Source organism: Pezoporus occidentalis, unplaced genomic scaffold (genome assembly GCF_034315485.1).
Source record: "Pezoporus occidentalis ecotype Australia unplaced genomic scaffold, CSIRO_AGI_Poc_V1 ctg104, whole genome shotgun sequence".
NCBI lineage: Eukaryota > Metazoa > Chordata > Aves > Psittaciformes > Psittacidae > Pezoporus > Pezoporus occidentalis.
The window spans coordinates 1,989,108-2,005,727 of NW_026912822.1; the positions used below are offsets into that span (position 1 = coordinate 1,989,108).

At 42.7% G+C, this 16,620-nt stretch overlaps 2 protein-coding genes and 1 long non-coding RNA gene across 10 annotated transcripts in view; 1 reads left to right on the top strand and 2 right to left on the bottom strand.

Annotated features, from left to right (window-relative positions):
* Positions 1 to 2,068, bottom strand: part of STXBP5L (syntaxin binding protein 5L) — a 190,148-nt gene extending 188,080 nt beyond the window's left edge. For 2 of the 8 annotated variants that reach the window (XM_062618688.1, XM_062618671.1), the window contains exon 1: positions 1,179 to 2,066. In XM_062618688.1, coding sequence (XP_062474672.1) covers positions 1,179 to 1,376 — 198 coding nt within the window. In that variant the 5' untranslated portion in view covers positions 1,377 to 2,066. Of the gene's footprint in view, positions 1 to 1,178 lie in introns of all 8 variants that reach the window. The other 6 variants (XM_062618662.1, XM_062618680.1, XM_062618705.1 and 3 more) reach the window with 6 other exon arrangements.
* The window catches only part of HGD (homogentisate 1,2-dioxygenase), a 339,522-nt gene that overhangs the window by 192,518 nt on the left and 130,384 nt on the right, over positions 1 to 16,620 (top strand). The window lies entirely within an intron of this gene.
* LOC134163594 (uncharacterized) lies at positions 7,220 to 16,061 on the bottom strand. The gene is made up of 3 exons (XR_009964769.1): positions 15,329 to 16,061; positions 12,836 to 12,954; positions 7,220 to 11,597 (listed from the first exon to the last, which is right to left on the bottom strand). It is a non-coding gene; the product is annotated as an uncharacterized LOC134163594 (long non-coding RNA).

Genomic DNA, 16,620 nt, shown 5'->3' on the forward strand with positions numbered 1-16,620 from the left:
AAGATGAGAAAGGCTGCGTTTCACAAGGATCAGATCTGCACACAGTCTTACAGGCTTGTCTTAATGATTGTTTATATTTCTTCCTTCTCCCCAAAACACAAAAAGAAATGAGAATGCACTTGAGTTGGCCATAACCTAAACTTGAAATCAATTGGTATCTAGCTAACAGCTAATTTTATTAGCTATTTCCTAGCTAATAAAAGTATACTGCATAAGTGAAGTTCATTTACCCTCAATAAGGTAAACTGCACTAATTAAAAATTCTGCATTTGAACCTTTTAAGCAAAACACATAAGCAAACAAAACTTCGAGTAAAGTCTACTGAATAACATCAAAGTTAAATGCAACAGCAGAGGACTGTAATATAATCTCTCCTTTCGTTTTTGATCTTCCTTCCAAAAGTGTAATTTTTGTATTCCAGAGTTGGTCAGAAGTACCAAATAGTTTGTGCTGATTTTACTTCTGCAATTAAGGAACACCAGTGAAAACTTTGTTGCAGAAAAATGATACAAAACATAAAATACCCAGGGATATTATATGTTTTCTACTCAAAGAAAATCCTCAGTTAAGGACCTAACCAATACATAAAACGCAATGCCAATCAGATTTGGCAACTTTTGACATTTAGGCTGCCCCACTAAGTTTGTTGTCATATAATCTTCAGTACTAATGCTAAAAACACCCACCCTGAATCTATATCCAGTTCCTCACAAATCATTGAGGTGCACATCCAGTAATCAGTGTTGTTTTTTATTTCTAGTTGGTGCCTTTTTCTTAAAAAAGGGAAGGAAAGGATGAGGATGAGAAGAGTGAGGAGGGAAAGCAGATGTATACAATTTTGAATTTCTAATCACTTGTAAATGTTATCTGTACCAGCACCAATTGATTTGCTTTCCTGCCCACAATCTACTTACTACTTTGGGGTCCAAGCATGGACTCAGAATTTGGCCTTGAATGCTGAAATCAAGATTTGTATTAATTTACTGACCACCCCAACTCTGCAGCAGGAAGAAAAAAAAGCATCAACGAGACCTCTGCCTTTTCATCCCGAAGTCCTTACACAACCACTGCAGTTCTCAAGTAAAAGGCTTACTGGCATCATATTACTGCCCCCACACACCACATAGCTTTTCTTATTTCCATAGTAAAAGAAAAATAGAATAAATTACAGCCCTTACCTTACAAATCTGGAAATAATCTGAAGTGAGCGTCTCCTGGATCTCATCTCTGGGTGTCCCTGCAGCTCCTGCAGTCCCTCCTGGGTGCAAGGAGCCTCCACCAGCCCCGCTTCCACCACCACTGCCACCACCACTGCTTCCTCCAGGGGATGAGGCAGTTAAACCGTCCAAAACTTTGCGAAAATTAAATTTCTTCATTTTGGAAAAATCTTTCGGAAGATTGGGGGGCAGAGAAAAGATGTGTCGTAACACATTCAGCTACATGGAGCGAAAAAGAAAGTCTTTAATGGTCCTCTGAGTGAGGCAGCACTTACAAGTCTCTTGTACCCAACACAACGTCAGTATTAGGTATAATTGATTGAAAAATACAAAGGCTTCATTTTGTCAGCTACCTGGAAAGGTCCTTTTAAAAAATAAATAAATAAATAAAAAATAATCCACAAGCAGCAGAACTAAGATTTAATTCAAATAAGGAACAGCGGAACAACCGCCATCGGGCTCTCTCACAAAATCCACGTTTAGCAGTGGCTAAAAAAGAAAAGTAAACAAAAAATTCAAGCCGGCATCCAAAACAGTAGGCTCCATCTCTCTACCTTTCCTGCCTAAGGTTTGCCTTCGGTACTTGATTATTTAGCAGAACTACAAAGAGTTGGCTACATTAGACTTCCTCCTCCCCTCAAGCCCCTTGTAGCCTGGGTACCTCTGCCTCCAGGGCTCCAGAGGAGCGGGCTCCCTCTCCCTGCCCGCAGCCGCGACTTCGCTCCCCAGCGATGTGCCCGCCCCGCCGCTACCGGCAGCCGCTGCCGCGCTGGATCCTCCTCTTTCCCCCTCGTGCTCCCGCCGGGAGGGTGCGCGGCGGCCCCACCGCGGGCTGCGAGCCCCGCACTTTCCCGCCACCGACCCGCCCTGTGAGGACCGACCGGCGGTAACGAGCCCTAAGCCAGCCCGGCCGGTCCTGGGCTGACCACTGGTCCCGTCCCTGAGGTGACGGACCCCCTCAAACCCTCCCGGTCCCAGCTCCCAGTTCCCCTGCCGGTCACCGAGCCTGTGCCGTCGCCGTGCCCCCAGAGGCCGCTCCAGGGGGACCGGACTCCCTCGGCGACAGGGGAGGTAACCGGGGCGACCACTCGCTCTAAGGCAATGGCTCCTAATGGTCCCCGGGGGCGCCTGTGGGAGCGCGGGAGAGGGGCTGAGGGGACTGGGGCAAAAGAGCGGAGAGGGCGAGCGGAGGGCGGCGCTGCCAGCCAGCTGCGACAGCGGGAGCACTCGCAGCCGTTCTCCGCGGTACTGAAACCTCCGCCGCCAGCAGCAGCCGCAGCTCCTCCTCCTTTCCCCTTCCTCTCCTCCTCCGTCCTCCACGCCCCGCCCGCCGCATCAGCGCGGAACCGAGAACCGAACCCGCCCCTCACCTCCACCGCCATGGGCGACAGGGGAAGGGCGGGACTAAGGCTGGTGATTGACAGCAGCGGCAGGTTCCGATTGGTTGCTGAGGTCCAGTTGGGTGGATGTGACTGGCGGAGAGGGGAGGTGGGCGGAGCCTCAGTCCGACACTTGCTATGGCGAGAGACAGCGCGGCTTCACCGCCGCTGTGATCCGCGGCATCTGATTGGGGAGTTCTGCAAAGATGGGCAAGCTCTCCAACCAATGGGAAAGGCCGAACCGCCAGTTTCCCGCCCCCAGGGAACCTGTGAGGCGCCTTCCTCCCGCGGCGGAGGGTGAGAGCTGTGTGGCGATGGGGCCTGAAACCCGCTTTGTTTCGGGTCAGTGGGGAGAGCTGAAGTTCGTTCTCAGCCTCTGCGGCGAGCGCAAACCCAAACAGCCCCAAAATGTTACGAGAGGTAGCGGGCCTGGCGAGGGGGAGCCTCCGTTCCCTGACGGGGAGAAGAGCAGCGTGTGCGGGTCGGTGGCCAGCCCGGCTTCTCATACTGTGTACAAATCCCCCTTTCCACACCGAGGGGAGTAAAACCAGCCACTGCCGCGCTTCCAGGCTCCAAACTGATGGAAGTTGGCGTGGGACGGCGCTCCGGCTTCTGAAGTGCGGTGCAGCGCAAGGAGCATTAAACTGTGCACAAGACGCTACATAAAGAAGGTTGTTCAGGTCGGAAACAAATGAGTTAGTTATTAAAAGTGACTCATGGCACAGCGCTGTTAACGTAGTTGGAAGGTTGGAACTGACTAAAATGGTGTAAGGTTACAAATGAAGTAATTTAAGATGAAGAAAGTGTCATGGACAGATGTGGAGAAAAAGAGATTAGAGTCAGAGGGTGCCAGAGGCAGATAGCTTTGGAGTTCTAGGAAGGACAGAGATAAGATGGTTAATTTTAACTGAAGGAAGGACCAAAGTTAGAAGAATGATAAAAAGCCTTTGGAAGTGGAATAAGATGCATACACTTTTGGAATATCACCAGCATTCATCTTTCTGAGAATCAGTATGAGGAGCTGGGTATTCGCGATTAGATACTATGTCAAGAGTACCCAAAAGGGCAAATACAAACCCCAAAACCAGATGCTGCCCAACGAAACATTAAGCAGACCTGCTTAAAAACTCGTGCATGTGAGGCATATAGGTCCCTTCTGAAAAGTTTGCTCTAAGCTGAATGCAAGTCCAGAGCAGGGGCAGAGCGATGGAAATGAGAGTGGTGGAGTGGGAGACAAGACAGTGGAGGATGTAGGAAAACTCAGTAACAGTGATGGCATGCACAGAAAGGGGTCCCATTGGATAATATAGCTGGTGAGGAGTTTTGTTAGGAAAAAAAAAATGAAAAACCAAAAAGGAACGGTTTGGTTTTGGCATAAAAAAAGACACTTGCTTTTTGTTTAGTGGAGAAAAAACAACAGTAAACAGGTGATGCTTTCAGTTGCTGTTTTACACTGTGTTTGGGATGTTATTGATGTTTAATAGGACACCTCTGAGGTTGCACAGTTTTGACACCAAGAGTTTTAAAGGGTTTGTAAAATGATGAAAATGTGGAAAGATTTTTAGATGTTAAATTGATGTATAAAAAATGAAATAAGGCATCCCAATGTACTGTGGGATATAGGTACCTGAATCTGTATTTTATCCGAAATAATACAGAATCATATAATAGGGTTGGAAAGGACCTTAAGATCATCCGGTTATCTTTACTATCCAGTAAGGAGAGAGTATATTCTTCAGCGTTTTAATCTTTTGTATTTAGCAGTAATCTTACTCTTCAAAGTTAAACAGAAACCAAATGTTAAAAGGGTAACAGTTTGCTAGCAGGTTTTTTCTGAGAAAGAGAGCATCTTTAACAGTCTACATCATAAAAACCAGTATGAACTCTTATTTTGATTTTTGCTTAGGTAAGCTTGTTACTATGTGTAGTAACATAAAAGGATTGGTCAGAATCAAACCTAGCAAAGGGACTAACATTAATTCATCATTGTCTAATCTCAGTCTGATTCAAGAGCTGACCAAGAAAATGGAGAATCAGGAAAGATGTGCTTACATCACCTGACCAGAAAGTGATAGTAGTAGATTGTATATGCTTTGTATATGGCTGATCATTAGTGTTCTGGTCAATTCTGTCTTGGGTGTTTTTGCTTACCTCATCTGGCTTTCTTGTTTGGTTGTTTTTTTGGCTTTTTTTAGCAAATTCTGCTTCAGTCAATGGGCGAGAATATCCTGACTTTGTAAGCAGCAAACATACTTTAATCTCAGGCTCATACTCTTGGTTGTTTAAATAAAGACATGTAGAGGTGTGCAATAAATGGTGATTTCACAGTTCATGCTTTTTAAATGATTCATACTATTCCTTTTGATAATACAGTAGTAAGTAGTTAAGATACAGTCAGTAGTTAAGTTGATGACGAGAGAAATCATTGTATGCTCACCAGCAGCTGACTAGACCACAGCCTTGCAGCTGTGCCCTGCAGGAGAACCTGTGCTTGTGCAGAACTGAAGAGAAAGAACACAATCAACTACCAGCAACACATATATGCCAATGCAGGCAAAACTCTGACTTACCATAGCTTCCCATCTCATTAGACTTTGGGACATTTGCCAATACTATCCGTGTTTCTGTCTAATTCCAGAACATCAAATGGCAGCAAGCATAGTGTTCCTGCCTGCAGAGCCCCACTAAAAATATCCCCAGTCAGTGCTGAGTATCTGGTTGGAACAGCTTGCTGAACTCTATCAATTAGCCAGATCTTAATCTATTTAATGTGTTTTATTAAGGCTGTATAATCCTAATGTTTTAATCAAAATGTCAAGCAGTACTAAATCAAATTCATTAGGAAGGTCCAAGTCTATCACTCCATGTGGTTACCTTGATCAAACAAACCTGTAATCTCATCAAAAATTGAAGTCAGGCCTGCTTGTCAAGACTTGTTTCCATAAAGCCATGTGGACTTGCTTTCATTATATTCCTACCCTTTAACTCCTTATTGATTGTATCACACATAGCATGACTGCTTTAATTCACATAACATCACTGTTTTGTCTAGGTTTACTTAGGATGCCAGGTCTGTTATTACCTTGGTCATTCTGCTTGACTCTTGGAATAACATGAGGTTTCCTTTGTCCCTTCAAATTTGTAGCTGTACAGAGAGCTGTTAAAGATTAACATTAGAAGGCTGGAAGTCTCCTACTGTTTTAGGCTCTTTGGATACTCAGGTGCCACAGAGACTGCTGATTGAAAAACAGCAGTGCCATTTTCATCCTCCATAGGTGTCAACGGCTAGAAAAATAATTCAGCATCCTCATGTAATATTAATACTTTTTTTCTCTCATGAGTACAGGATAGAAATGTTTACCATAAAAATTAGATCTTTTTTTGCATGCTCAGAGACCAGATTTCGCAATGAAGAAACTGTGACGAGGTGGGAAGTGCCTGTACAAACCTGAGAATGTAATTTTGTAATAAGAACTCCATTTAGCACAGTGGGCCAAGTACACATGTAAATTAGCTCATGTATAGAGTTACCTGTTACAGCTTGAGGTGATTTGTTCTTGATGCTGTTGAAAAGGAAGGTCCTGCATCTGCTTGAGCCCTGGGGTTTTTCGCCCCTTGGCCTTTCAGCAGCAAAAGAATTTCCCAGGAAGGTCAATAGTTTTTGCTTGGGTTAGTGATCTGGATTAGCTCTGCACAGGATCAGGCTGTGCAAAGTCAGTGCAAAAAAAAAAGGCAGAGCTGTAAGCCTTGGATGGAAAGATGAGAGTAGTCTCCCTTTGTTAATTCAGCTCAGGCATGCACTATAACTTCATCACAATATTGGCCTATTGGGTTATATTCTAAATATATGCCCTACCCAGGAAGGGCTGCATATCAGTGAAGAACTATCACAAGCCACCTAAACAGCAGTCAGGGGCATAGAATTATTCTTAGACTGTCCTGTTGCAGTAGAACGATGTATTTCTTGCAGAGGGTTCTCCTAAAGCTAAGGTAGGACTCAATCTAGATATGTTTGCTCTGGAAGCAGGGGTCTTTTTCTAACAGATTGTGGGGTACAGGCTGTAACAGAAGCCTCAGAAGAGTTAAAGCCTCAGTGATTATCTGCACAGCAGTTGCTTGCTGTATCTTTATGATAGGCAAATACGGAAAACTCTGGGCATCTAATAGAGATAACTTGAGTTCTAGTCATGACAACGTGGGACACAAAACTGGTCTAAGATGCTCAGTAAATACTAGGGTAGTTAATATATGCCATATACCATGTCGCCACAGATGTCAGCCTTCATTGCAGTTCTCAGGCTGACCTTCTGGTTTTCTCTCTGCAGCCAGGTTGCATTGTATTCCATGCACAGTTTTCTAGTTTTCCTCGAGCCTTTTTTTCTTTACACTTCATTTTATAGATCACTGTCTGTCACATAGCTTAGTTACCCATTTCACCTCTTACCCCTTCAGAGAGGATTAGACAAAAGAGTCTGGTTTTCCCAGGTCCTGCTGTGAGTCAGGCTATTTGAACTTCTAATGACCCAGGTTTGCAATCCAGCCTGTGCACATCAAATATATCCAAAGGTGTAATAGTTCATTAAAACATTTTTAGTAACTGGCACAGACTGTTGGAAAGGAGAGTTGTTATTTTCTTACTCTGCACTTTTAATTTCCGCCAAGCTTGTGTCTGACTTTTGATCAATACACACCTTTTCTGAAGTTTTTTCAGCATATTTTCATTGCTGCTTTTTCCATTCGGAACATTTTCATCTTTTCCAGAGGCTGCAGAACAGCAGGAACCGATGCCTTTTCAAAGTCAGTTGTTATTAGTTCTGAGAACAGCTTTCAGAAAAAAAGACAGCTATGAAAATGGAATAGCCACTAGCCTTTCAACAGAAAGAAAGGCTAGTGGCCCTAGACCAAATACGCACCTACACGGGTAATAGATAGCCAGAATACCAAACTGACCAATCACCCTCCCAGACACGTTAGCAAAAGAGCGCAGATTTCCAAGTCATCAAGGATAAGTTTTCAGATAAAGAAGTTACAAAGCATTAGTTGAGAATGTTAGATAATCTACTGTATTTAAATCCTTTGAGAGAAGAAGATCCTTTGTTAAAGCAGAATCAGTAAGAGCTTTAGCAAGTCAGGAAGACTGTAATTCACAGTGAATATTCTTTTTGTTATCAGCTTTGCTACAAATTTGACGTTTCCCATTACTGCTCAGAGTGTTTTGCAAATTATCACTGGCATTTGAAATGACAGCTAATGTATTCCAAATTGTTAGTTCATTTTACTAGATTCTGCACTAACAAAGGTCTCAGTTAGGACTGGGCTACTTGTCTTGGTTGCTTTCAAACCCACACAGTCTTGAAAGTTTGAAACATAATCTTGGAATTCATATTTCACTTACAGGAGAGTATAATATAAAAGCATAAAGAGTTAGAAAAAAAAGAGAAAAGAATAAATTCAATGAGTCTATACTTGCTTTATAGAAAAGCCATCAGCACAGTTTGCATTTTGGGGGGATTTCTTCCAATAGGTGCAGAAAAAGAGACTGACTTAGCTGGGGAAAATCTCAACTGCCCTTCAATATCCCTCAGTCTAAATTATAGGGTAAAAAGGTTCATACACTCCAACTAGTCTGATGAATCATAGGAACCAAAAATATAATGTGTCAGTTCACAAAACATCAGATATCACATCCTTGGTCTCTGCGCAAAAAAATCTTCATAGAAAAGTCTAGACCTGCTGTAACCAGGTTCAAGAGCAGGTGACTGACATTTCATATAGATAGCCTTAAATTTAGTGTAGATATTTGCATAAAATAAGAGTTGGTAAGATGAAAGCAAAGAGAGAAAAGGAGAAGAGCAAAGGGAAAATGGGGCCCACATTTCAGTATTTCAGTCCTTCTGTCATTAAAAGCTTTCAGATTTATGTCTGCATCTTTCATTTTTAACAATTGAGATGTTCTGTAAATACGTTACTGTTGACCTGCAAGACCAATACTCTTTGTCTCTTCTAGCCTAAGCAACACTTCATAACAAACAGCCTCAACAGAAGACTCCAAGTGAAGAAATGCTACCTGCAGTCTGATTTTCAACCCTTTTTTGAAGTCTGTGACAAAAAGCTAGCCAATGCTCTGTGGCATCACTCCCCTAAGTCGTCCCCCAAACCAGGGCCACATTCTGACCACAGCCAGATCCTTTATCACTGAAGGACTGCAAACCACCACATCAGCTTCCTAAGGATTTCATCAGGCTGAGCTAGTCCGTGGGTAAATTTGATCACTGCAGTGGCTCTTATGCCTTCCTTCCCACCCTCCCTTCATCATGCTTTTTTACCTCCTTTAATCTTAATTTAAGAACAAGTTGAAGGCAGATTGGACTGTTATGTCTCCTCTGCAAGTATCCTATGAAATATTCCACCCTAGTCTCAACACTTCATTGAAAGGAAGTCTGGCAAAAATGTTAGCAGGGAAAATCCAATCAGTCCTGGAAGTTAAAAAAAATGTGTCAATATGCGACAAATGACAGCTGTATTATTCCTCAGCCCTTGGTCTGTCTTTCAGGCAGGGATTTTCTTTATGCCAGTGTGATACATCAAACAGGGATTTGGTGTATAGTGCCTGTATTGGCTTGGATTGGATAGAACTGTCTCAGGGACTATCCCATCCGCATCCTTCAGGTAATGGATATTTGCAGAGTGCTTTTCCAGCTAAGTTAGTGCAATGCTGGTCTACAATACAATGCCGCATGCCTGTCCCTCTGCAATTTGTATGCTGTGTGTAATCCTATAAATGGCTATTTCTTCAAGCACTGAAGGAAATGAAAATGCCCACTGTCCACCACAGCCCGGAGTTTATTTATACACTCTTCAGTGTATAATCAGAACAATATTTTAATTAGGGTGACAGGAATCATTTGTTTTCCAGTTCAGAAGCTCAAACCAGTGTTAAAATATTCGTAAATACATTGTAATAAGTGTTAAAATATTTGTAAATGTATTGTAGTAAATGTCTAAGTGTAAATTAAGATAGGAGATGTCTGCTTTGAAATTAGAAGAGGCATTTTTTCAGACTGTTGCTTGCATTCTATTTGCACAAGAACTATGTTCTAAACGTGACATACTCGTTCAAGTTTTCCCATTGACTCAAACTAGTCCAAAATACCTGTCTCAGCTCCTGTCCTTTATAAGGGATTTGTCAGTGACTCAGGTCTGTTCAACTCCAGCTTCACTTCTTTCATTTAAAAAACCTCAGAGCACTCAGGTCTATTCCATTTTGAGGGACAGTCTGCAGCTCAGTTGTTCTGAGCTCCCTGTTCCACTGTACTCCCATGATAAGGGATTTCAAGCAAAAGCTGACAAAAGAATATTCTCTTCTAAGGAAAAATGAAGTAAGAGCCAGGATGCCCTGATTCCTTGTCTCATCACACTGGTGGCTGTTTCCATTTCTTCTTACTGAGCAAGGTTTCTCATTTTTGCTGTAGGAAAAGATACCTGTTCTCCTCACCTTACCTGCTTAGGTGGTCCTCTTTTTGTTCCCCAAAGACTGACCAGCCTGTCACATACACCATGCATCTCCAGACCACACGACTGAGTGAGGGAAATGTGATCCATTGGTTCTGCTGCAGGACTGAATCTAAATATGAGGAAGGGTCTGTTTGAACTGACATTTAGGGATGAGCACGAGAACCTTTCAATCTGAGTGACAGAAGGGAGGTGCAGAACCTAGAAAGCAGAAGCAGGAGGCTGTGGCACAGGTCCTAGGATAGGCAACTGCCCTGCAGCACTGAAGCATGGGGAAAGTCCCGTGATCTTGACAAGAAAAGGACAAGTTGGCCATCAAGCTCCACCTCTGAACCTAATTCACATCAGGTTCTCAAGCTTGGGCAGGAGCTATTGGCCAGTTCGTTGGGCTGAGAGATGAAGTTACTGAGTTAGCAAGTCTATGTGTGAGGGAGAGCTTAATATTGGCCAGACTGTCAGTGAAAGTCTATCCTAACCTTGGCCAGTTTGATGCCTTTGTCAGTGCAGAATTAAACACGGCTGTCCTATGTCTCAAGCTTTGTGTGATGACCACTGAACCAAATGAGTTTCCCAAGATGCTGCAGGAGGAATTTTCTGAATTATCTGGTAGAGACCATGCTCCCATATTGCAAATTCAAATCTGCTTCAGGGTGGGATAAACCAGATGGATGTGCTTGCTTATCCTATCTGTGTCATAAAGCCATGCTTTATTGCCCAAATCCAGGAAAAGAATTTAAGAATCTTTAGCTATTGTTCTGCTAAGTGACTAGCAAGTAACTGCATAGCCCACTCACGTACGTCACATCGTGCTCATCTCTATCCACAAGGAAGATCATGTTTTATCTATGGCTCCAGCACTAGGAAAGTTTTCAGGCTGATAAATCATATGGAACATTTTGATAGCTTCTTCATAATAGAATTCATTTTTCTGTATTTCTGAGAATTATTTTCTCATTTCTGTAAAGTAACTCAAACAATAAATCCTGGTCTAAAGGATAACACTAAAAACCTGTCAGTTATTAAATAACCAGACCAAAGTACATTCCCTTTCACTCATTTGTCATGTATTTTAGTCATTTGTTTCACCTCTTGGCAGGTTTGAAGGTGAATGGGTATAACAGATGCAAATACTAATCTGTCAGGTATTTAAGTTTGCATTGTGGTGCCTGGACTGTAGGAGTCTGGGTGATTTATCAAAGGCTCCTTACTTTTGTCCCCCAGACAGCACAGATTCTGACCTTATGAGCCCAGCATTTCTTGACAAATTGGGGGGAAGCATGTCTAAACATCCCATTCTTGGGTAACACATACACAGCATCCTAGCTCTACCTTGCTTCTGCCGTGGGCTTACAGACAAGGTGTAAACCACAACTTCTCTCTCATTTTGAACATGAAGTTCCCCAGACGTTTTATGGATTGTGTAGCTTCTGAATTGTTCAGTTTTGATCAGGTGCACATACACTTCCCATTCGTTGCTCAGCAATATAACCTATGGAAGATGATTGGCATTCATACTAGGAATACATTATGCTTTCCTACCAGTATGAATTATTGCTTTCATCTCTGAATTTACATACACTGATGCTTGTACAGATTCTAGACGCATTAGGAATTAAGTGCATTTCAAGTGACTGATGGAACAAAGGTTTCTACTTCTCATCAGTCTATTCTTTGTATAACATAACTGACTCACTCGGTATTTTGATCACTGCATTCAGTTTAGGCTCACCAAAACCGATTCTATCAAGGTGGATTTGTCTTTTCTTTCCAGGGATTTGTGTTAGAATTCAATCTGTGCTGCATCCTTAGGAAAAACCTCGGTATTTTAAGGTTTTTCTATTCTCATGCTACCCTTTGCTCACATAGTTGGGATTTGACTCCTCTGCTCAAGAAATGTTTTTGTCTCAGTGTTAGGTTGCACATTTTGCTGGCTCTGTACTTTGCTCTGTTACACTAAAGGACACTGCAGATGGAGATGGCTGCTGTGATGTACACCCATGACAGGACCCAACGCTTCAGCATTTACTTATTCATAGGTGTGGGACTCATGGAAGCAGCAGGAAGTATTCTGTCTCTTCACCAACTCATATTTTTCATCTGCCCTGTATGATTCAAGTAGGTTTTCCCTCTCCCTTGATTTTACTATTTCTGATGTAAATACATAAAAGCTTGAACTCTGGATGCATGTTGTATTTGACAGGCTAATTGACCCACTTAAATTAATTGTCTTTAACTCACACATACGAGATCACCCCTCTTATAAGTAGCTTTTAAAGAATCCAGTCATTAATCTTCTTAAGCAGCTGTTCTGTTCTAGCTTCCTCTAAGGCATTTGCTCACAGCCTTCACACTAGATTCATCCAGCAAGGAAATCCCCTAAGACTGTTCGCTGAGCTCTGGGAGACTGCTACCTCACAGAATTGTTCCTGGAAGAGGTCCTCATTTACCTCAGGAAAGATGGCTGAATTAAGCTCAGTCCAACATGCTTTTGAATTTTCTCCAACTTTGAGGAACAATTACACATAAAATACTGGGAGATAGGTAAGGCGCTTTATCACACTCTTCCTGATACTACATTAAAATCACTTTTAAGTACAAAATACCCCATTTACAATCCCTTGCTGTCATGCTGAGATAAAAATATTACTTGTATTAATTTTAAATAAGCTTTGACAACATAAAAGCAAAAACCATACTGAGCAGTAGGTTTTGCCTGGCACTACTCACAGATACAGATGTCCTGAAGCTGGATGCTCTCATGCTTTTTGTCTGGCTGCATCACAGATATTTTTTGAAACCTCTTGTTTGGGCCTCACTTGCTTCTTCTGACATGCAGCCTGCTCTGGCTGGTAAGTAGGAAGATACTCATGTGGTAAGAATATAGTAAACTCTCTATTCTCACTGCCTTAATGGCAAGCAGGAGCTGATAAACTGATAGCATATGAGAGATGTTGGGGGTTGGAACTAGATGATCATAAGGTCCTTTCCAGCCCTAACTATTCTATGATTCTGTGTTGTTGGGTCAAAGAACAGGACAGGCTGGATTTCAGAATAATACATAATGGGAGCCAGCAGAACTTAAACAGAACTGGGGTGAGAGACTTGTGAGAAAGCTGATTGACAATAGATCTTAGGAGGAGGGCATAGGTTTTCAGTGTTTTGGGAAAGAGGGAGTAATAGAGAAGGAGAGGAAAATAAAAAACACAGCAGAAGGAGAAGGGGAAAAACCCAAAATCAGCAGCTTTCTGGTTTGGCCATGCTGAATTTAAGTTGATAGCCAGCTAGCCCCAAAACTATGTTAGACAAAAGCTGAAATGATAGCTTATTTTGGACAGGACCCTGACACCAGTCAGTGCTGTGTTTGTCAGTATAGTGGTGGTTGGCTGTAGTTGAACTTACCCTCAGTGAGCCTGCAGAGGGAAAAAGAGGTTTAGGGCCAAAGCTATGGAACCACCACCACAAGGCTACTGCTCTGAGTGTCTCTAAGTTGAGTCATGTATGACCACTCAGGACAGTCCTTGCCTGACCTAATCTTACTTTACACCAGCCATCTCTCCCTTGCCTTTGCTCCATCCATTGTATAAGATCTTGCAAGGTCATGGGCATCAGATCAGCGTGGTGAAACTGTCTGCTTCTTTGGCTGTGTTAGTTTTCTGACAAATCAGCTTCTTCATTCAGCTCATCCCACAGTTGCAGAACCTCTAGAGCTTATTGCTAACGCAAGGAAAGCTGCAGGAGCGCACAGCAGGGACAGGGGAGCAGCCACTGGGCAAAGTGCAAACAGCAGCACTGGAGCTGGGCTGTCATTAGGGGATGACACAGGCAGTGCTTTAAACCCAAGTTACTAGAGTGCAAAGCTGCAGTTGTCTATTAACATGTATTAACAGTAAAACTACTAATTGCCTTGTCTCTGATGTGCTTTTTTGCACATTCGAAGCAAACACTGTTTATATTCTCTTCTGTAGGCAAAGTTTACACAAAGGTCTGCCTGTAGATATTTTTTGTCTACAAAGTGTGCACAATCACGTTCAAGCTCCAAGATGAACAGATACACTCAGCAGTACTTCCTCTCCAGTTTTAGCTGCGTTTTTACACTAAATAAACCAAGAAAGCAAAGTGCTCAGAGCAGGGTGCAGTTTTCAACTTTAAGACCAGTCAGTAGGTGGGAGGTGGGAAGGATCTGCCAGTGTGACCTGGGGGATAATAGGTGAAAGTATTTTGACACTGCATGTTTCTCTCATGTACTGTGCCTGCCTCCTCTCACCTTGATTATAAAGTTTAAAAAAACCCAATTCTTCACCACCTACACACATGCTATTAAAATCATGATGTGTATTAACAAGAAAATCTTTCCCAGCTGGATGGGAAATTGCTGATAGCATTGCTAACAACAGAAGCCAGCTCTTCATTATGCAGCCATCCACCACGATGCCATAAAACCAAAGCCTGGCAGGCTTTACAGTTATAGAAATTGCCAGTTTCTCATCCACCCCTCCATCTTTCCTTCTGGTTGTATTGTTTCGCCTCCTCTCTCCCTGGATAAATATAAACTGCCAGGATCATGGGTAGTGGTGACAAAGCATGATGGAGAGGTGACCAAATACTCTATCAAATGTTCCATTGTTCTGGGGGATGATGTGGGAAGGAGCACAGGCAGACCTGCATTCTGGGTCGCAGCTCAAGAGGACCCAGAGGTTACAATTACCGATGATCCCTCCTGACCCTCCCTCCAGGTATGGAAGTGAATGATTCTTAGGGCTAAGCTATTTTTAAGAGAGTAACAAACTCTGTCTGAGAAGGAGCAGTTCTGAAACAAGTCCCTAGGCCCATAGAATCCTTCAAAGTTCAGGAAGTTCAGACCTAAGTTCAAACTTCAGTTCTGTTCTACTCTCATAAGGCACCACCTGATAGTTCTGGTTGTGCATTTTAACTGGGGTTAGAAGGTGATATCACAAGTTTCAGCCCCTTGCCAGTCTTGAGTACCTACCTGTGGAAAAATACTGGTTTGCTTCTTAGAAACTTAAACCCTCACTAATTCCTATTATTTTTCTCTGAGATTTCGTCAAGATTTATAACAAAAAATAATGGCCAAGTGAATGAGAAAGAATAATAAAGCTGCTCATTAGGAGGAGAGAACTTTCTCTAGAATTCAGTCCAGTGACAGCTACTGCTACTTCAGTGTACTTTTGGGGTAGAATTCAAATACTGAATGTCACATACCTCCTTGTGCTGGCTTTTAACAGCTGTAGTCCTGAATGGCTCGGTCTATGCTGGAAGGATTGCTCTGTTCTTAGTAGTCTTATTTCTGCTGCTGTATTTGAGACACTGTGAAATGGAGGTGATTGACACATGGATCGAAGTAAAGGCTCCTAGGTAAATTGTAGGCAGTTAATTCCCACTCCAAAAAGAAACGCATCAAGAAACATTAAGGTATAAATAAAAAACACATCTCTCCGTCAAACCAGAACCCACAGCTGCAAGCAAAAGTAATTCTATTGCTGCTGTCTTCTGAGCCCAAAGGGGACTAAAGCAAGTAATTAATGAGATATCTCCTTGTGTCTGGGTGTTGCAGGTACTTTTCAGCAGTTGCTGAATATTTCCTCTTCTTTCATTTATCTTCTCCCAGCACTTTACACCAAATAACGGTTTGCACTTAGTAATTAAGGCCTGCCTTGCAAGCAGAACAGATTCATCTTCTGCAGAGCTGTGGGACACACCTTCTCTGCTCAAAAGAAGCTGATCTGAAACATGTGAGCTGAATCACTATCTGGGCCAGCAGAGCTGGGACTGGAGAATGAAATGCCTCCACCAGCCTTTATGGCATGTGCACAGGTGGGGATGCAGTGCAGAATTAAGAATACCTCACACTGAGTGTTGGGTGAGGGTGTTTTACAAACCAAATGGGCCCAGATTTGCTGATTCTTGCATTCTTTCGTCTCATTTCTATCCATTTAGCTTACAAATTTTTTGAATTGTGCTGACCAAGACATACTTCAATACTCTCCAGCTACATCACTTGCTTGAAGTCAGACAAATATCCATTTGATAAAGCATTTTGTGCAGTTGTGCCAGCCACATCTACCCCCTTGACTATGTACTCACTAACCCTATGACTCTTTTCTGTGATCTGTCCATTTCTCTGTACTCATGTTTATTCATCTCTTCCTTTATACTTATTGGGGTTGAACTTCAATTTATTGACTCCAGTTCATTCCTCTAGCTTGCACTTTGTGTATTCTCACCTTCTGGAGTTACGTACGTGCTTCTATCTCACTATCCTGCTATCCTCGCATACCTGCAGGATCTTGCTATCCTGCATGTATGGTTAGGCTCTGCACAGTCTGTTCTCATGCTGAGGGGGTTGCCTGGCCATGACAAGAGACCTTGTTTAATCCTCCACCTCTAACAGTTCTCCTGGGTGTTTGGCTATTTTTCACGAGATTTTATACAAAGCAGATATATCAACTGTATTGCCCCCCCCCTTGACATTCCTATAGTAGACACTCTACCGT